The following is a 22,005-nucleotide window of genomic DNA, read 5'->3' on the forward strand; positions in this document are numbered from 1 at the left end:
GCCAAGTTCAGACTAAGAAAGGGAGAGGTAGCACTAGGAGCCAATCAGTTTATGTGCTGAAACAGAGCATACTGGTAGGAGGAAAAAGCAGTGTCAAGGTGAGTTTGTCACTGTGCTGCTTTTCCTTCACTGTCCAGTCACAGGCTAGAGGTTGCACCATGACAGCTTGGGTCAGGAAAAAGTGGGTTAAATTATATAGGCCGTCATTCAACCTGGAAGAGCAAGGACATCTGGTGGTGAAAAATATTGTAGGGGACAGCTAAATTAGTGAGTTTTGATGCAAACTTTTTTTTTTTTTTAAATGGGCTATTATTTATCTTACTGGATCTCTGTTTTTATGTTCATGAATGACCCCCTCCTATAAACTGATTGATTGATTTCTTATCTTCTCACCTTCTCTAACATTTATACAAATTTAAGCAACCATGTCAAGTCATCACATTGAAACTATTTAAAGGGTAAAAAAAAGAAAAATCTGTAAGGTGAACTTACACAAGAACCCCTCCACCCCCCCCCCCGTCCTGCTGACCTGCAGCGCGGTGTTCTCCCGTTCTGAGCCCTGTTATCACCGCCTCACTGGACTGGGGCTTAGAAATCCCCTCAGCTTAATCTCCAAAAACGTCCCCCATCAGGAGGTACATTTTGGAGCATTAAAATTGGATGGCGCCTACCATTCATATCCCACATAGCCAGTCCTGTCAGCGGGGAAGAAAGAGAGAATGCTGAGGGGATTTCTAAGCTCCGATCTGGTGAGGCGGTGATAGCAGGGCTCAGAACGGGAGATTGCCGCACTGCAGGTCAGCGGGACAAGGGGGTGAGGAGGAGGTCCTGTGTAAGTTCACATACAGATTTTTTCTGTAAAGGTGAACTTACACTTTAATGTTTAAAGTTTAAAGATATATATATATATATATATATATATATATATATATATATATATATATATATATATATATACTGTAAGTACTGTAAGATAAAATATAGTACAGTGCAAACTTTTTTGGGGAGATTGTATCACATTAAAGGAGAAGTACGGCCAACTCTCTTTTGGTCCTCTTGTGGTTCACAAGAGTACACTTAGGCCAAAGTCCGCTGTTGGCTGACATCACTCAGCCGGTCCAAGCTTTGAAGAGGTCCTGACTTTAATGTTGACCAGCAGCTGGCTCAGCCTCTCAGCGTGCTGCTGAGAGGCTGAGCTAGCCGCTCCCACCCATTTCACAGCCTGGTGCTCCAGTGAGCACTAGAGGGCAGAGCAGATAGCCTGACAGTCACCGGCTCTCTGCTCACTGAAGACCAAAGTTCTCAGTCTTATAAACCAGGGGACAGATGCAGCATCATACCTAGGTGAATATATGTGTTTTTTTTTGAAAAGCCATACTTCTCTTAAGTATTGCCACTGAAGTATGCCTTTTGGTGTCAAGTCACCAATAGCAGACAATGAACAATCTAAATGAATCAGTCAAGACCATATGTACTATTAGCTATCTTCAGACATTAGACATATTTTTCAATGGGCACAGTGGTATATGTTACAAATTGTAGAAGTCATTTGCAAACAAGATTGCCTTGTACTTTCACTTAAAGCCTAAACATGTTTTACCTTAATGCATTCCTTGCATTAGGATAAAAAAAGTTTAAGCATTAGCTTCCCCCCTCACCCCCCCTTTTACTTACCTGAGCCCTCATTCAATCCAGCGCTGTGCACATCTGCAGCTCCTTTCTCCCCTCACTTCTGAGTCTCAATGGCTTTGCTGGGGTACTTGGAGCCATTGGCTCCTGCTGCTGTGAATGAAAGCCAGTGACGAGGGAGTGGGGAGTGGGGAGTGGGTCTGAGTCCTGCTGTCTGTTTCAATGGATGCAGCAGTGGGGCTCGGGAGTGAGCACACACAAGTGCCGCCATGGAAAGCAGCTTCCCCTGTAGGCACTGGACAGAGAGGAGGGGCCAGGAGTGCCAGCGGGGAACCCAAGAAGAGGAGGTTCGGGGCCACTCTGTGCAATTCTATCTCTGAATTGACTTCTGTACAACCAGCCTGTCAGGCTCTTTCATCTGATCAGTGCTACCGGCTATATGTATATGTATAATGTATGCCTGCCTATGACTCCTCAGAAACAAATTGATCCATCCAAGATTTGTGAAACTCTTGATCAGACAGAGCTTCAGCAACAGAGTGCTTAGAGGCAAATATAACTGAAAGTATAGTATGTTTGAGAGATTCTGGAGGTAAAGGTGTAGAAGCCAAGTTTAACGGGACTGCATCCCCTTGCGCTTCGCATTTAACTTTGGCAGGAAACAGCTACCTTATGCTGAAAAGGTGAGAACAGAGCACAGAGCGTGCATGCAGGACCCTTCAATTATTGAGGTAGTGGAGGTCTGGAAAGGGCCACAAGCTGAACCCGATGCCCAAATTCACATTCCAGGCTAGCCCCGCAATCTTTAGTCCACAGCAGTCTAGGTCTGGCTTCCAACGCTATTGATGAAGATATGCAGATCTGGATAAGTGCATAATGAGCCCAGCTTGGCAGCATGTAGATGAAGTATTGATGAAAAAAAAAATCTAAAAAAAAAGATAAAATGGCTAGTAAATATGGTTAAACTTCTCAACAGAATAAAAGACATTCATAATGCTAGGGCACTAGCAAAAAAACAAAGTATGATGGGAGTGGGAAAGGTTATACCTGGCTGGCCAACAGCTTTTCTGTTTGCCAATGTCCAATTCCTCTTGAGGGTGGCAGTAAAACCCAATTGTCTTTGAATAACTGTGTCCCTTAATGAACTAGAAAGAAAAAAATCCTTATACATATTTATCTTCAGTTGTCTTCGGGTTAGTTTGGTGACATTGGTTAGCAGATCCTAAATTCTGAAGAGAGTGGCACCACTCTACAGCATTCACCTGTGAGAACATAGTGGAGGTAGAGCCATGATGCCCTGGGTTCACAGGAAGTGAGTTGAATAATTGGGTGTCACTATACACAAAAGAGAAGTGTCACTGATTCGTTGACTGAGTCTTCAGGGGACAGCACCAGAGACAAGGTAAATATATATATTTTTCTTTAAACCCTTCCCACCACATTTAAACATGTATGCACCCTCACAGAAGTGGGTCTTCTTCTATGAGGCTGTATATATGCATACATGTGTTTGTGCAGGGAGTGCGCTGCACAGCACACTCCCAGCATAGGAACCAGGCTCTCACCGAGAGCCCTGGGCTCCGTACTACTGATCGGGAACCGGGAAGCCTAGTTTCCGGTCACCTGATTGCTGTAACCTTTGATTGGCTATCACAGTGATCAGTTACTGTGCAGCCCTCCCCTGTGTTTTTTTCTGCTCTTGAATGTAGAGAGAGATACATTGTATCTTTTTCTTCTGCTAGAAAAAAAAAATGTGAACAAAAACAAATGTGTGTAAAAAAAAAAAAAAAAGAAAGGTAAAATACATAACAAAATAGGTAGATCAGGGATTGGTCAATAGGTCAATGGCTCAGTCAAAGGTGAATTTCAAGAGTTAGGGTCAAAGGTCAGGTTCAGTGTATTTTAGGTAGGATTAAAAAAAAACATTTTTTTTAAACTAGTATCAGTACTAGTATGTTTGAGCAAAAAAATGCACACTATTGTTAATGGGCCGTACTATGGGTACAAACAACAAATAACATACACATATGTGGTATCACTGTGATCATCAGGAGAGCGAGAATTTATTTTAGTTTTTTGGTAATAGGTCGTAGCAAAAAATACAACAACATTTAAAAATATATATTTTTTACTATATTGTGCTATTTTCCTTTGATAATAATAATAATAATAATAATAATGAAAAAGGTGTTAGGATTTGTTTTACCCTCATCATGAAGTGGTTAAAGATGTCTGGGAATGATTTTTCTACTTTTTGCCCAAGCTGGAGATGACCTCCAAGGGGGTCTTTGACGCTGGACTCCATTCCTCCACTGCAGCAGGCATTGCAACACAAAAGTATTTATGATTTAGACAATGCAAACCTCACTAGAGGAAACTAGAATAGGATTTTCTTCAAGAAAGGTAGCTTTTTCAGCCTCTCTATTAGTCATTCATTATTCCCCTCAGCAAAATTTTTAACATAGTCATATGTAACCAGTTGAGCACAGATCCACTATAAAGCAAACCAGGGGTTTGCCCATTTAGGGTAAAGCAATAGGCTTGCTTTTATCCTCTACCCCTCCCCAGAATATTCTTACTTATCCTTTTCTCTCTTGCAGCTTCATTCAGAGACATGTGACTCACTCTTTGTGACAGCAAGGAGCCAATAAGTGGTGCCACATGGGGGATTCCCTTAACCTACGTAACCTATCAATCTGGCAACTTTAGCTTAGGCAGGACTTTTCTTTCACTCCTGGCAGCTGCAGAGCTGCATAAAAAAGTACAGGTTAATGGCAAGTGTGGAAAAGCACAGGTTGTCTTTAATGTCTCTTCATAAAGAATCTGTCATCCCAATTCTTACAGAACTAGGCTTTAAAACCTTCAGCTGTAGCTGTGGTCTCCAGCCTCTAAACATTGTAATAGCTCTAAAGCAGTCATTTCAGTCACAGTGAATCTAAGTAAATGTTTCACCGCTTCCTGAATAATATGCAGCAGAGAGTAAAAAATCACTGCTTCCATTAGCGGCTTCTATGCCAGGTAAATGCTGATGCAATAAATACCCTTTGACTATGCAAACCTGTAATTGTGTTGCTAAGTATCTTGTCCTTATACTTTTTTCTTGAAATTTTTTTTCATTGATTTCCCAGTGGCAGCAAAGCAAAGACCTCACAGTGATGAGTACACAAAGAAGATTCCTCCACCCAAACCCAAACGGAACCCAACAACTCATCTCAGCACATCATTTGATGAAACATACATTAAAAAGCATGGTCGGGTGAAGGGTAGCCTGTTTAGAGAATTATCTTCATCTCAACTCAGCAGTGCTGCTCTAGACCGAGATGATGAAGAACCTGTTTATATAGAAATGGTAGGGAATATATTAAGAGACTTTAAAAAAGATGATGAAGACCAGTGTGAGGCAGTGTATGAAGAAATGAAATATCCTATATTTGATGATGTTAGCCAAGATTCCAGGTGTCTTTATGAAATGGATCATGTTAGTTGTTCTTCTCAGTGTCCTACTCCCACAGTGCCTGATTTAGAATTCACAAAGTCCTCAGTGCCATCAACTCCCAAAGGCCAGACTTGTGATATCCCCCCTCCATTTCCAAATCTACTCTCTCAACGGCCTCCTTTATTGGTGTTTCCACCAGCACCAGCACAGTGTTCACCAAATTCAGATGAATCTCCTCTAACTCCTCTTGAAGTGGCAAAGCTTCCTGTATTAGAAAATGTGTCTTACATAAAGCAGCAAACTGCTAGTTCACCATCTTCGCATACAGCACACATTCCAGGGCATCAGAAAGTGGAGAAAGACCAAGCAGTGGTGGTTCATGGAAGTACGTCATCTGGGCATTCTTCTTCACCACCACATGCTTCAACAACATACAGAACACAGTCTCCTCATGGTTATCATAAAAGTCATTCTGCTTCTCCTTCCCCTGTGAGCATGGGTAGGTCACTGACTCCTCTAAGCCTCAAACGACCTCCACCCTATGATTCAGTGCATTCAGGAAGTCTGTCAAGAAATTCTCCATCAGTGCCTCATTCTACTGGCAGAAACACTCCACAAGAAGGGAAGTTAATGAATTCATCTACCAGTACTTATTGTGTATCTCAAAGCAGCTCACGTTCCAGAACACCAACAAGTCCCCTTGAGGAATTATCAAGCCTCTTTACCTCAGGAAGGAGTCTGCTAAGGAAGCCCTCCAGTGGAAGACGTTCTAAAGAACCTTCAGAAAGTAAGTGTAAAATGTAAATTGGACTACACTGAAGTTCATTGAGTCTATTTACCAAATAAGTATAACAGTATAGTATTGTATCATGCTATCCATCAATTAGTGCAGGAAGTTTGAAGTTTAGGTAATATCTTTTATTGGCTAATTTAAGTTTTTTAAAGATACAAGCTTTTGGGATGACCTAGATGTCTTATTCAGTCTTTTTTCAAGACTGGAACCAAGTCATCCAACAACTCATATAAAACTTAATTGCCATATATCCTAATTCCACCTAAATATCAAAAAAATAGGTGTGATTCTCAAACAAAATGATAACAAATAAGAAAAATATTGGAGATGAAATGTTTTGCAAGAAATTGCCTTTCATTGACAAAATCCCTTAAAAAAAGAAAAGATCGCCTCAACCTCTTCGCTCAGTCTATAAATCCAAAATTCACAATTGTCATAACCTCCCAGGAGATATGATTCGTTCTGAATGCATATACAGTAGACATGCAGATGATTAAAAAGGTTATCAAAAGCAACTCAAAATCACAGTATAAACATATTTTAGCAACGACATATGTTGTTGAACAGGTTGCTGAGCATAGCGCTATATAATTTATGGAACCAAGCATGCAGAATAGTTGCAATAAAATTACATGTAAATTCAAAATACAATTCACTGGTTTAAAACTTGATAAATATGCACAGTTAAAAGTCTGTGTCTAGATTTACACACAGTCCTTCACAGGCATAAATCCCTATACTATTATGTCCACACTAAGGAAAATAATGCTGCATCATCTTAGGCAATCCAGACCTAGAAAAAATGTCACTATAAACTGAAATATTCCTACAAAATCAATCCTTTTGTGTGTACATGAACATTTGAACTTCATATATGATTTGAACATCTTTCCTCATTTAGAAGGCATACAGCATAAGGATATCCAAATTTTCCATTAACACACTTATAATATTGCAATTACAGCTCAGATTTACAGAGGTTGCACATTTAAATCTTGCATCATTTCATTATAAAGCAGTGTTAGCATTCAAGCTCAGCAGAGCCATCAACTCAAAGAGTATGTAAACCCAACATTTCTGATTCCTGTTATGTTTCTGCTGTACCACGTATTTGAATGAAAAATTATCCTGTTCTCTTTGTATTGCTTCCTTTGTGTGAAATCCCTGGTGTTCCTATCAGTCCCTCTACTTTTCTATTAAAAACTGACCACACTAAGCAGGGGAACACACCGTCATTTCTCTAGCTGTGCTGAGAACTCAGTTTGCTCTTCTTCAATGATCAGACTTGTCCTGACATGGCCCTCTGCACAGCCTTTCACTGGGAAGATCAGTGTGCTGCTGTTTCTCTTCCCCTAGCTCTTATGCAGCTGAGAACAGAGGAGATGTGATCACTTAAAAAAAGAGAATGCTTTTAATGTTTTTTTTATATCTGTACACAAATGTTTTGCCTTTCAATTCTATTTTAAACTGAAAGTGGATGTCAACCCAATGTCATCCTTCCTAAACTACTGCCATGGGGGTTATCTATAAGGATATACATGCCTCCTGCATGTATCTATACCTGTCAAATGTCTCCCCTCTGTCTGTTATGAGACCTGAAAAACTGCATATTCTGTGGGTGGGTCTGTTGTCTGGAGCTCAGTGGGTGGAGTCGTGATGTCAGTAGACTCCCCGCCCACCTCTACACACCTTGTGCATTTTCTCCTGTTTATTTCTAACACTGAACTTCTGCTGAACTTCTGCTATGATCTCTAACATCCAGTGAAAAGACAGGAAAGTAACCACATGACTTCAGCATGCCAAATCATGCCGAGGTGTGGAACAGCCAATCCTTGCAAAGCTGCTGAAGAAAGGAGTGGGGGAGGGAATTTAAAAATACTGCATGTCTCTTAGGCTAGTGCACGAGATGTAAATCACCTGTCACTCACAGCAAGGGGGAGGATTTGACAAAGTTTTTCTCAGTTTGTCAAGAATTGTCTCACTGAACAATAAAAGAGGATTGCTCAGAGATGGATTAACTCTGTGTGGCAAGACTGGGCTCAAATGATAGGAAATCTTATACTGTACAGTATGATATAAAAAAAAAAAAAATCGGGTTTACATCCACTTGAAGGGTTTGTTTTACAAGGTGAGGGTTTACATATACTGTAGGCTGGCCACATATGAATCGAAATTTGGCTGGTTGAGCAGACAGAAGTGTGGCCACTGCAGATTAACAGAAGTTGGTAAATTCACACACAGGTGATAGGCTGCAGCCCTGAGCTGTGTATTCTGACGTTGGTGGAGTCTCCCTGTTGTCAGAATACAATGACACGGTCAGGTCAGTTTTTTGCTTTCAACTGACCCAGGTCTGACCAGTTTTAGGCTGCATAAACCACAAAGTCACATAACTAAGTAACTTATTTAGTTGTTGTGACAAACTTGAATGTTTCGTATAGATGCATCCATAGATAGTTTTATTTTTTTACTTTAAGCTTTGCTCGTAAATAAATTATCTGTTGATCCTGCCGTTCTTTAGCACTTACTCTGTACAACCCAGTAAACACCTGATTCAGAGGCTAGACATGTCCTGTGATGGCGCTTCAGCTTTTACACACCCTCCTTTCCAGGCCATCTAGGATACTGTGCTGTCATTTAAGCAACTGATCCACCCTTTTAGCAGGATCAGTTTAAATGGCCCAGAAGATATGGAAAGTAAAAGCTGAAGTGACATTACTTGGATATTTGACACGCTGCAGCTTAGACATTGCTTGTACGTTGCTGGGCTGTACAGAAATACGGCAGGCAGGTGATCTATGAAACAAAAGTAAAAAAGGAGTAGCAAAAACATTTTTTTTTAAATGTTTGCTATAGAAATCTATCATTGGTGGTGTGCCCTGCCTATACAAAGGAAGCAATTATCTAGGTTTATAACCATTTTAAGCAGGGTTACAGAAATGTATCCCTTTCTGTTCAGACCCTTTTCAAGTGGTAGTGTGGAGGTTAAAGACTGAACACATCTGAATGTATATATAATTTAATTAACCTGTTCATCTCTAGACAGAGGCAGTGGTATAAGCATCAAAAGTGTTTATCAGACTTATGCCCCATGCACACAATCGGACTTTCCGACAACAAAACAAAATTTTGTTTCGAAGGTTGTTAGCTCCAACTTGTCTTGCATACACACGGTCACACAAATGTTGGCCAACAATTACGAACGTGGGAACGTGGTGACGTACAAGACAGGCGACGAGCCAAAAGAAAGGAAATTCAATAGCCAGTGCGGCTCCTTCTGCTTGATTCCGAGCATGCATGAACTTTTGTGCGTCAGACTTGTGTACACGTGATCGGAAATTCTGACAACAAAGTTTTGTTGGCGGAAAATTTAAGAACCTGCTAGCCAACATTTGTTGGCTGAAAGTCCGACAACACATGAGCATACACATGGTTGGACTTTCAGCCAACAAGCTCACAGACAACATTTCCTGTCGGAAAAACCGACCGTGTGTACGCAGCATAAGACTTAGCCCACAGGACTGAACAGGAAAAACCAATAGATTACCCCATCCATGCTCAGCCAACAAGCTCACATCCAACATTTGTTGTCGGAAAATGCAATTGTGTGTACGGGGCATAAGTGCGTGTGTGTGTGTGTGGGGGGTATTATTGTAAAACCTTTGCAGTGTTATACCCCCCAACCCCCCCCCCCCCCGTGAAACTGCATTTACATTTATTTGTTCTGTGCAAATGGGGCAAAAAAAAATGTTCCCGGGATATCTTTTTTCCAGTTTAAATGTATTCGTTCATAGAAATCAGCAATATACCACACCATTATATTCACTACAAGGAGCTGATGATCAAAGCAAAAATGCTTATTTGCTATGATCTTGAGCTTCATTAAAGCAGACCTTCAGTCATTTTTTCATCATCCTATCTATTAAATCTTCTGCCCTTGTTGTTTTAACTTTGGATAGTAAAACATTTTTTTTCTGCCAGTAAATACCTTATACAGCCCACTTCCTGTTTCTTGTTTGGTCATTAGCCTAGGCTTATGACATCATGCACAGCTCTCTCTCTCACTCTCGTGAGAGTTTGCAAGGGAGGGAGGGGGGATGAGTCATGCAAGGGCAAATCAGAGCTGCAGAGCTGGAGGTGTGTGTCTGTGTAAATCCAGGAAGTGAATAGGCAGCAGCTTCATCAGGTAAAATGGATGCAGCCAGACTCCATGGAGGGAGATTTCTGCAGCATATTTGGCAAGTACAGAATCACAGTATGTGTAAAATAATATGCAAAGTGGTTGGAGGGAAGCTTCAGAATGGCAAAGATGTTTTATTACAGATTATGTGAGCACACTGCAGTTCCTCTTTAACTAATGTGCGTGCATTTTTGTAGGGCAAATAGCTCTGCATATTTTGTATGAATGCACCCAGAAGTGTGCACTAAGGGATTTTGCCTAGAGTACTGCACTTTAAGAAAGCATGGCCACTAAATAGTTTATATTTAACTAGAATTACCTAAAGAGAATTACTAGGAAATGCTTTATCAGAAAAAGAGCTGCAGTTTGCAGATTTCAATGGCAATCCAGTGTGATCATAAGAGCCATCAAATTTGAAAGGTACATTCTTAGTCCACATTGTAAATGCTAATGGAAGGGGCAAAATATTGCTTCCCAAGTTGCTGTGAGTGAAGGTGGTCGTATTGTCTGATTACCCATAGAGGCTCCAATCAGACACAGGGCATTCTAGTTTTCGTAAAATCCAGTTTTCAGTATTTCAATATCTTTATCATATGGTAAGAATCCGGGGTTAAACTAAAATTTTTGACACATCAAACAGTATATGCATACTCATATTTGTCCTCCTTCCGTGTTCTGCTGCTACTGATCTCTATCAGCCACTAACAATGACCTGCAGGGTGATCACCGTATTGTACTCCAGGATATTACTGTCTGATCCAATCACTTGTTCATTTTTGGCATTATTGCTTTTCTGATGGCAGAGCACGCACCATCAAATGAAATATATCAATAAAAGTGTTGAGACTAATGAAATCTAAAAGTTCCTAACTTTTAATAATACATATTCGTGTTTGTGGTTTCATATTCATTTAATGCTTCCAGCTGTGTTAAGATATTTCATTATTCATTATTCTTCATTAGTGATTGGTGAATTTGTCCCTGCTCGAATCGCCTAGGGTTTGATGAATGTTGTTCAAAATTCAGTGAACCCAAACTTGGAGGTGAATCCTATTAAAGTCTATGAGGGACAGCAACTTTCAAGAAATAATAATATAAAAAACATTTTTGTAGGAAAAAAAAGTGCATTTATTATTTTTTCCTGCAGGTGCCAATGGATCAGGGGTGCAAGGGTCAGGCTTCTGAAGACATGCCCAGCAGCTTTCTGCCCTTACCTTTATACAGGCTGTCTTTTGAAAGCTGCATGGCTTGGGAATGAACTACAAGAGCTCTCAACAGCAGTTCATTCAGAACTATAAGCCATCAACCACAGTAACAGAGGGGGAATGGAGTGCTGACAGGTGCTGGTAGGGAGATAAGGTAAGGGGCAGTAGAGTGGGGGATAAGATATGTCCAGGGGGTAATAAACAGTTAAAAACAGTTAAAGATGGTTAAGGCTTCTATGATGAGCGGCAGCCGGCTTGTCAGAGTAGAAGGGACTCTGTGGTATGATAAAGCAAAAAGAAAAGCAGCGCTGCTCTAAGCGTAGTAGTAGGTTAAAAACAAACACTTTATTATTACAAATTGTACACTCACATTTGTGTGATAAGAAATAGGCATAGGTAGGTTCTCCTGGGCACCGCAGAGTCACATCACGAACCAGCTGGGCTGTGGCGGGGCCGGCCTCGGCCGTTTGTGGTGGAGTCCGTAGCTTCCGATGGCTTGGGGTTCCCTCAGACAGTGGGTCAGCAGGTTCCTAGGAAGATGACGTTAGGTGGAGGAGAGCGGGGGGCGTGGCCGCAGCTCTCGCGTTCGGAGCATGCGTGCTCCTTCCTCAGGCATGATGGCTGATGGTACTTGCAATGCATTCATTCACAGGATCAGGGGAACTGGCGGCAGGAGCTGGAACATGTTACATACTCCACCCATATGTAACACGTTCCAGTAGGTGAACTTAGCCTTGAAATTATAGCAATTTTTAGAACAAAAAGGCGAACTGCTGTCCAAAGAAAGGCATGGGAAGATGCACTGTCATGCAAAAAAAAACAACAAAAAAAAACATCATACAGCAGCACTTTGAGGGCAACATTAAAATTACAAAAATCCTTCAAATAACGTGCTTGGGGGATGCCTTAAAGATGTATGTGGCATTACGGAACAGTATTATTTGCACAATCAGCCCCAGCAACAGCATACACTGGTAGAGCAATTTTGGCCAGAGAATTTAATTCTTCTTTTACAATTAGCTCATGTTAGATACAGCAGCAGAACCCCAAGCTGATTAATTTCAGTATGAAAAAAAGGTTATATCAGGTAGCTTTAGCAGTGACATGCTTGTTCATTAAACGGTAACAGTCCTACTTTGACTTTGGCTTGGCTGTCAGAAAGGAATTGGGCATTCGTTCACTGTGGCTTTCTTCGTTCTTGGTGACACAAAACTCTCCTGCTGCTGGCCAGTTTCTATCGTGCTCTCATTAGGAATTAAAAGATTGTAGATGATACCAGTGGTGTACCAAGATTGGGCTGATTGCTATTTAGAAAAGGCCAACAAAGACTTTTTTGCTTTTTTAATCACATTGTTTTTTTTTTTTTTTTAAGAATCGGTCTGTTGAATAAGTGTTTTTGAGTAATGAGTAATATTACAGTTTTGTATAGTCCATAAAAATATATCTACAGATATAAAATCGATACCATACCGACACCGCCACTCAAAAACATGTCCACAGACAGCTTTAAAGTTATTATGGGCGGCACAGTGGTGTGGTGGATAGCACTTTCACCTACCAGTAAGAAGGGTCGCTGGTTCGAATCCCAACCACAACACTACCTACCTGGAGTTTGCATGTTCCTCTGGGTACTCCGGTTTCCTCCCACACTCCAAAGACATGCTGGTAGCTTAATTGGATCCTGTCTAAATTGTTCCTAGTATGTATGAATGTGAGTTAGGGACCTTAGATTGTAAGCTCCTTGAGGGTAGGGACTGATGTGAATGTACAATGTATATGTATAGCGCTGCGTAAATTGATGGCGCTATATAAGTACCTAAAATAAATAAATTACCGCACTAACACCACCAAAAACACCGTAGGCTCATTTGTGGAACAGACAACAAAATAATAATGATGTATAACCACTCAGTTTCCTAAACCAATTGGGCACATACTGTATGATACAAGGGCTAAATGACATAAACATTATGAGCTAACAAAAGTGCTTGTGATCTTACCCCTAAAGATCATCTTGTTTGCATTCTACAAAATCATTTAACAGACATCACCTAGCTTCAATAACTATTTCCTGTCTTGTATCACAGATTCATAGTGTTACTCGCTGATTCCAGCAAGAACATTCTGTCTGTCTTGGCTGCTCTCCAAGCTCTCCTCTGGATCCTTTTAGCTCTCCCCCAGCTTATAAGCTCTCCCCTAGAGTGCATCCTTCCACCAGCAAATGCTATTTGAAAGGGCATTTGGCATTTGACCTTAATGGGTACCTGGCAAAATGATGTTGTGTGGTCACACAGTACAGTGGTACGTCCATAGAGGCAGTGGACACTCAAGCGCCATGAAATTCCTCTACCTGGGTTCCCCCTGAGTCATGCATTGGGCTGTTGCTGTAGAGTGCTCAGTGCTGCAGTAGACAATGTGGCCCCATGTTTTTTTGGGCCACTGCTGTATAGTCACAAGGTGAGGGATTGGCATGAGCAGAGTGTGTAATCAGGTGCTGTGACAGACTGTTGGGCAGAACCTAGACAGGGGAAGGGTGACATCCATGTCTCCACATCTCTTGCTCTTGCCTGATGAGGCAGAGATTACACTGCCCTGACTACACCTGTGCTACCAAGTGTCTTTGAATCACATTGGCGGTACTTGCTGCTGAATGGCGGTATCTGGGGTTGGCTACACCCCCCTAGGAACAACGCTGGATGATACAGCAGTGTACAATTGGCCAGCAGCAAGACATTTTTCATAAATTGGCTGAAATTTCTTAAAACAAAGGAGTACAGCCGGGTGTTTTACTAAAAGAATTTGGAGACCACAGAAAACACAGCAGTGTAAAATTGGCCAGTAACAGGACAATTTAAAATATTAAAGCTAGGCTCAAATTTAAAAAGGTCACAATTTGGCTTTTCTACAAGAATTAAAATACTGTAATGGATACAGCAGTGTTAAAATTGACCAGATGAAGGGATAATAGGACAACATGTAATAGGGACAATGGAAATGTTTTTTTACAGGCAAACAAGCTGTTCACTATGCAAGGGGAATTTCAACTTGCAAGGAAATTTACCCATAGCTCATGAATGAGATGAAGCTCCACTGACTTCCATCATTCAAACATGTGCAGTAAAAAATACTTTATTTTTTAAATTTTCCTTGCACATGATTGAACAATCTTTGCAATGTGAACAGCCCTTCATACCTTTATTAAATCAACCCCAAAGATTACAGGTGTTTTACTAAAAGAATTAGGAGACCACAGATGATACAGCAGTGTAAAACTGGTCTGTAGCAGGACAGTTTTAACTAGGGATAATAGGCCTAACTGGCATATGCCTAACTTTTATTTTATCTATGGACGGAGGGTGACGCGGTGAATGTAAATGATGTAATATTAGGTGGTTTAGATGCACACTGTTTTTTTTTTTTTCAATGTTGCAATAATTGGCTGCGAACAAAGGGAAAATCAAAGAACAGATGGTCAGTGACAAGTAAATGCTCCATGTTGAGCACACCAAACTTAAAAAAATAATAATAACATAAACCAAAAAAAAACACAAAAGAATTGAGGAGCCTAAAAATCAATTTAATCTAAAATAAATGTCATAACAACATAAAATATAAATCAATATTCGCCCAAATAAAAAAAGATAACACCACACTAAAAATGAAAGCCTATTTTTTTTTCCATACATTTTTATTGAAATCAAGTATACATTCAGGTAATCACCTGTACCAGAGAGAGAGACAGGATGCACAACAATCAGGGAGTCATAGGAGCCCAAACTCTATTTGGCACACTGGTAACGTATTTAATCGTTGTTCTATATATATATTCAATTACCCTGCTTTGTCTGGTACATTAATGATGTCAGGGGCCCAAGTTTGAAAATGAACACGGGAAAAAATGAGCAAGAAAATATGCATATAGACTGAAAAGAGGGCGAAAGAGAAAAAGAGAACGGGAGAAGGAGAAGAGAGGGGGGAGAGAGAGAGAGAAAAAAAAAAGGGGGAGGAACAAGGGGAGAGCAGAACAGGGAAGGGGAAAAGAAGGGAGAGAGAGGGACACTGTAGATAGGAGTCCGCAGATTATATATTAACAAGTGAAAGTAATGAGTCCCTTCGCCTCTGCACCCCCCCCCCCGCCCCCCCAGCCAAAATCTCCCTGATTACGTTTTCGTAAAATATATAAATAGTGCTCAAATCAGCACTTTGTTTAGGAGTTGGCAATTTGGAAGTAATCCGTCGTTTTAAAATGAGTCCAGCATGCCCATGTGCTCGTGAATTTTTGTATCCGTTCTTGGGAGATGTGTATCAGTTCTTCCATCTCTTCTATTTTGGAAAGTTTGGCGAACCATTCTCTAATTGTTGGTGGGGTAATAGATCTCCAGTGTTTCGGAACACACAGTCTCGCCGCATTCACCATGTGCATGGCCAGAGATTTGTAATAAGCATTTTTAGACAATGTGGTATGGTGCAATAGATATTGTGCTGGAGTGTTATCTAATGTATACGTGGTGACCTGTGAGATGATGTCATGCACCTTCTTCCAAATCGAATCACAGTCCCACTAGACATGGAGCATAGTGCCTTCTGCTTTACCACATCTCCAGCACGTATTAGGTATAGATGGTGAGAATTTGTGGAGTAAGGAGGGAGTTCTGTACCACCGCATTTCGATTTTATAGAAAGCCTATTTTTTTAAAGTAAGTCTTGCAGCAAAAAAAAAAAAAAATGCATGAGGTAGCCATTAAAGATGTCTGTTTATCTCAAATCAACCAGAAAAAAATCCCCCAATAAAAAAAGCAGCAGAGAGGTTAATTGCCAAATGAGTTAGCAATCAGAATTAAATGACAGTTTCCTCCTAATTGACCCCATCTTTCCCTATGTAGTTTGTCAGCTTTTCATATGCTTTCGCTACAACATCTTCCAATTCACAATTGATACAATGCCTGCTCTTTGCTCCCCTATTATGGTACATAGGCTGGCTTCACGAAAGCCCCCTTATTGGTCATTCTAAGCCTGCTGGCCACGGTTTAAAGGCCATGCAGTGCATTATGGTCTAGAAAACTGTGGTGGCATCTGTACAATATTAGATCACCACAAAGTGACAACTGTCACACAAAAAAAGCAAAAGAGTTGTGGGTGTATTTCCACTATAAAATACATCAGTAACTTAAGTATTGTATTTTGCACATATTGTTATTAATACACCAAACTAACCAATGATTGTTCACCGTGAATATAAGAACTGACTAGATAATTCTTACAATTTTTGTTTTTGAAGTCTGCCGGCAATTTTGGTTGTTACTGACTGGAAATGGCTCCTAACAGAAGCAATTAAAAGGAACATGGCTGCATAGTACATGGGTACCTGCTTTTCTTACTAGATGCAACTGATTAGTCTCAGCTGATCTTGTTTCAGCTGTTGCGTACCCTTTGGATGTCATTATATTATTTGCCTTGCATCAACTGTGTAAATAGCCAAATGCCTGTGCAGGCTTAGCCTGCTGTCAGCTACATATCTGTTGCAGGTATATTATATTTTACAATATAATTTTAGGTGTGTTTTTATCCAGACACATATACAGGTTCATTTCATAGAATTAGAATATCATCAAAAAGTTCATTTATTTCAGTAATTTGATTCAAAAAGTGAAACTCATATACTTTATATAGATGCGTTACATACAGAGTGATATATTTCAAGCATTTATTTCTTTTAATTTTGATAATTATGGCTCACAGCTAGTGAAAACCCAAAATTCAGTATCTCAGAAAACTAGAATATTACATAAGACCAATAAAAAAAAAAGATTTTTAATACAGAAATGTAGTTTGCACTAAATACTTGATCGGGCTCCAACACCAGCAGATGACATGGCTTCCCAAATCATCACAGATTGTGGAAAAATTTGCATTTCATTTGGAAATCAAGGTCCCAGAGTCTGGAGGAAGAGTGGAGAGACACAGAATTCAAGTTGCATGAGGTCCAGAGTAAAGTTTCTAAAGTCAATGATGATTTGGGGAGCCATGTCATCTGCTGGTGTTGGTCCACTGTGTCAGCGCAGCCCTCTACCAAGAAATTCTAGAGGACTTCATGCTTCCCTCTTCTGACTGGCTTTATGGAAATGCTGATTTAATTTTCTAGCCAAACTTGGCACCTGTCCACACTGCCAAAAGTACCAATACCTGGTTTAATGATCATGGTATCCCTGTGCTTGATTGGCCAGCAAACTTTCCTGACCTAAACCCCATAGAGAATCTGTAGGATATTGTCAGGAGGAAGATGAAAGACACCAGACCCAACAATGCAGATGAGCTGAAGGCCGCTAACAAAGCATCCTGGGCTTCCATAATTCCTCAGGAGTGCCACAGGCTGTTCGCCTCTATGCCACACTACATTGATGCAGTAATTCATGCAAAAGGAGCCCCAACCAAGTATTGAGTGCATACTATACTGTACATGGACATACTTTTCAGTAAGCCAACATTTCTGTATTAAAAATCCTTTTTTTATTGGTCTTATGTAATCACATTTTTTATGATACTGAATTTTGGGTTTTCACTAGCTGCAAGTCATAGTCATCAAAATTAAAAGAAAAAAAATGCTTGAAAAATATCACTCTGTGTGTATATAAAATATGAGTTTCACTTTTTGAATTGAATTACTGAAATAAATTTACTTTTTGATGATATTCTAATTTTAGGAGATGCACCTGTAAATGTAAAGTATTTACATGAACAGCCAATTTCCAAGAATGGAGCATGTGTTTAAGTATTGTTTGGCCACACCTTCCCAAACATGAACCATTCATTAGCTTTTACCTGTCACATCCAGTTTAATGAAATAGCTCTGATTATGCTATTTCATACACAGATAGGAAGAAAACAATTTTTAGATGATATTTTATAAATATATCTTACCAATGTATTCCACTTCAGCCCTTATTAAGAATGCTTTTCCCTTTTAACTTTCTGATAAATCCGCTTTAAATTGGACCCTTAAAATATTTAAGCTAGAAATTGTATCATGTAAAAAAAATGACCACTAGAATTTAATTTAGTAAATTAATGTTTTCAAGGCTGCAAGCTTTGAACAAATTAATAAGACAGTTACATTTCAAAGGGGTACTCTTTGCACAGCAGCAAGGTTGTAATTTAATGTTATATTGGACGTGTTTAATAAAGCTTTTTTTCAATGCGCTAACCAACCATTCTGAATCCCATTGTTCCACTGCACTGAAAGTAATTGGATATAAAACCTTTTGTTGTTTGAATTAGAGTGCTGCTTCTAAGATTATTCTTTGGTAGGATGTCTCAGCTTTGTTGCTGCTTAAATTGGGGAATGAGGTCATCTTATCCACTTAAGATCCATATTATACAAGCCTTAACCAAAAGTATTAAGTCATCATTTCAAGATCAGTAAAGGTACTGCATGATACGAGTGAGTCCAAAAATTTAACAGGAAGTCACATGACCAGATTGCCCTTTAACAGACATTCCTCCATTTAAATTATTCACATGTGCATTAGTATGGAATAAATTTACCTGCAATTAATGGTAGGCTTTGGAGTTTGACATAAATGGAATGCTACAGTTCATCTCCATGGCTTTGCTAACCGACTGCAAAGAAGTGGCTGTAATTTGTGTTGTTGCAATGCATGAACCTTTATATTATTGAAAGAGCTGATGCATGCTGTAAACAGATTTTACTAATGATATTCAGTGGTGAAGGTCACTAAAAACCTTTTGTCACAGTATCTTGTAGCCAATATATAAAACTGCCAAAAGAGTTTGCAGAGGAAAACAAAAGATGATCAGTTAATTATTCTAATATTGCTGTTCACATTAAAAGAGTATTCATATGCACAGGCTGTACCTTATGCCACCCAGAATGCCAATATAAGTGCTCCAGTTAAATGAATTATAGTCTGCTAGCATAGGTCAAGGGAAACAAATTAGGGTCTCATGCATGAGCAGATCTGGATTTCCATAATGGAGCCCATGGGCACACAGCCTTTGGTGCCAAATGCAACATACCTTTGTTATGCAGTAAAAAAGGAGCCCCCAGGACACTTCCGCTAACCAGTAAAAAAACAAAAAACAAAACAAATCTGTCTAACTACATTTTCAAATACATGTGGAAGCCACACTATTTTGTCAAGGCACCTCTGATTAATGTGGTCCGTAACTCTAAACTGTCTGACTTTCCCCTCTGTTAGTAGCACATCTATTAAACAAAGCACATTTTTTATTCACCTTAAAGTAGTTGTAAACATACAATGTTATAGACACCAATACAGTTATAAATATGCAGCCACAATAACTGTTTTTGCCTAGTTTCAGAAATACCTTTTCTTACAAGGTTAAAAAGTTGTGTCATGTGATCATGCATCTCTTCTTTCTGATGGGGGAGGGGAGATAGGGTTACAGGACACTGTGCAGACACACAACGTACCTGATTCTATAGTTTGTTCAGCCTAAGGCAAGATAAGATGCAGACTGTGCTTGAGCAGAGGGTGTGTTCATAAGGCGGAGGTCTTTGAGGGGTGTCCTTTGTGCATCATTTCATATCTTTCCATTCAAGAGGCAGGCTGTGATTGAAAGGGTGGGTTTGCAAGAAGTAAGCTATGATTAGTTAGGGGGTGCGGTAGCTGTACAAACTGCCCAATACAGGCATGCTGTGTGTCTGCACAGTGTTCTGTACCTCTGAATGGTTAGCCAAAGGATGAAAATTGACCACACTAACACGGGTCAGCTTCTGTGGTTTGTGTGGTCAGTTTAGAACAAGGAAGAAAGGTGACTGACATCACCATTAACTCACCAACCCAGTTTTTCAGATAGAAGAAGTACATGAAAATCATAAAGATTATGATTTATAAAATGCACACATACACTATGATTAACAATATTTTGCGCTGGCATGCAGGGCCAGTGCTACCACTAGGCAAACTAGGCAGCCGCCTAGGGTGCACTGCTGCCTATGGCACCCGGCCACTGGTGTTCCTACTCTCTTCTCTCTGCAGCAAGCAACTAAGTCTCAGCATCAGCAGGCAGCCGCTGCTTCGTTCGCACATAGTGTCAGAGGCGCAGCAGCGGCGGAGGACTGTGTCTGTGTCTCAACTCCCAAAAGAGTAGAAGCAAGCAAACATTCATTGATGGGTGCTGGTGAGGCTGCATTGATGGATGCTGGTGGGCTCCATTTGATGGGCACTTCATTAAAAAGGTGGGGTATACACGGGCAGGGAAAAGGGGGTAGAGTCAGGGGTGAAGTCAAGGGGGGGGCGGCAAAATGAGGTTTCGCCTAGGGTGTCAAAAATCTTTGCACCAGCCCTACTTGCATACATCCTGTACCTTGGGAGGAGACGCTTGGCAGGTTTATGTGCAACTTACCAACCCCTGCCCCATTAAAATGGTAAAAGAGGCATTAAATCCCTTACACTTTTTTTTATAGAAAGCTTTGTTCAAGAGTAAAGAACAGTCAAAAATGTAGACATACAGTTGTGCTCAAAAGTTTGCATACCCTTGCAGAAATTGTGACATTTTGGCATTTATATTGAAAATATGACTAATCATGCCAAAAAAAATATTTTATTCAAGGAGGGTGATCACATGAAGCCATTTATTATCACATAGTTTTTTGGCTCCTTTTAAAATCATAATGATAACAGAAATCACCCAAATGGCCCTGATCAAAAGTTTACATACCCTGGAATGTTTGGCCTTGGTACAGACACAGAAGGTGGCACACACAGGTTAAAATGGCAATTAAAGGTTACTTTCCCACATTTGTGGCTTTTTAAATCACAATTAGTGTCTGTGTATAAATAGTCAATGAGTTTGTTAGTTTTAACATGGATGCCCTAAGCAGGCTAGACACTGAGCCATGAGTAGGTAGAAAAGAACAGTCAAAATACCTGCGTAACAAGGTAATGAAACTTTACAAAGATATAAAAGGATATAAAAAGATATCAAATGTGCCTTGAATGTGCCAGTCAGTACTGTTCAATCATTTAATAAGAAGTGGAAAATTTGGGGATCTCTTGATACCAAGCCAAGGTCAGGAAGACCAAGAAAGATTGCAGCCACAACTGCCAGAATAATTGCCCAGGATACAAAGAAAAACCCACAGGTAACCTCAGGAGAAATACAGGCTGCTCTCCAAAAAGACGGTGTAGTTGTTTTTAAGGAGCACAATTCAACGATACTTGAACTAAAAAGAGCTGCCAGAAGGAAGCCTTTACTGCGCCTTTACTGTGTCATTTATTAATCTTATATACAGCATAGAGTTTTTTTTCTTTTTACTTTTTCATTCTTTTTTAATATGTTTATCTTTTTGTTACTTTTCAGTACAAGCTTTTGTTTCTGTTTTACTAATCAAAAGATGTAAATTCTTGTATATAGAACAACTAAATAAACATTTACAATTTCTCCTTTAAATTCCTTAAGTAAATAATGTGGGGAACTTTAGATGAAGCACATGGTGCCTCCATCCCTGGTTCAAGTGAGCAAAAAAAATTATTTTTTTGCTTCCTTTAAATTCCTTAGACATATCTTGGTGCTACTTGGGGAATTTATGTAAGGAAATGCTGTTTACAGTGTTGTATTAATGCTTTAATGGGCCAGTCTAGTTAGATTGCCACACATCCTGTCTTGTCCAGTGAGTTTTCTGACTCCAGACAGATATTCAGGGTCAAACAAGTTAGAGAAGCTGTGTGTCTTCAGTTTGGATCTATGTTCCCACATGCCTCAAGAGGCTGTCTGCTGTAAG

General features: G+C 40.0%; 1 protein-coding gene across 2 annotated transcripts in view; it reads left to right on the forward strand.

Moving 5' to 3' along the window:
* Positions 1–22,005, forward strand: part of NYAP2 (neuronal tyrosine-phosphorylated phosphoinositide-3-kinase adaptor 2) — a 259,118-nt gene that overhangs the window by 206,528 nt on the left and 30,585 nt on the right. For both annotated transcript variants that reach the window (XM_073625971.1, XM_073625972.1), the window contains exon 3: positions 4,758–5,852. In XM_073625971.1, coding sequence (XP_073482072.1) covers positions 4,758–5,852 — 1,095 coding nt within the window. The remainder of the gene's footprint in view (positions 1–4,757; positions 5,853–22,005) is intronic.

This window comes from Aquarana catesbeiana, linkage group LG04 (genome assembly GCF_042186555.1).
Source record: "Aquarana catesbeiana isolate 2022-GZ linkage group LG04, ASM4218655v1, whole genome shotgun sequence".
Taxonomy (NCBI): domain Eukaryota; kingdom Metazoa; phylum Chordata; class Amphibia; order Anura; family Ranidae; genus Aquarana; species Aquarana catesbeiana.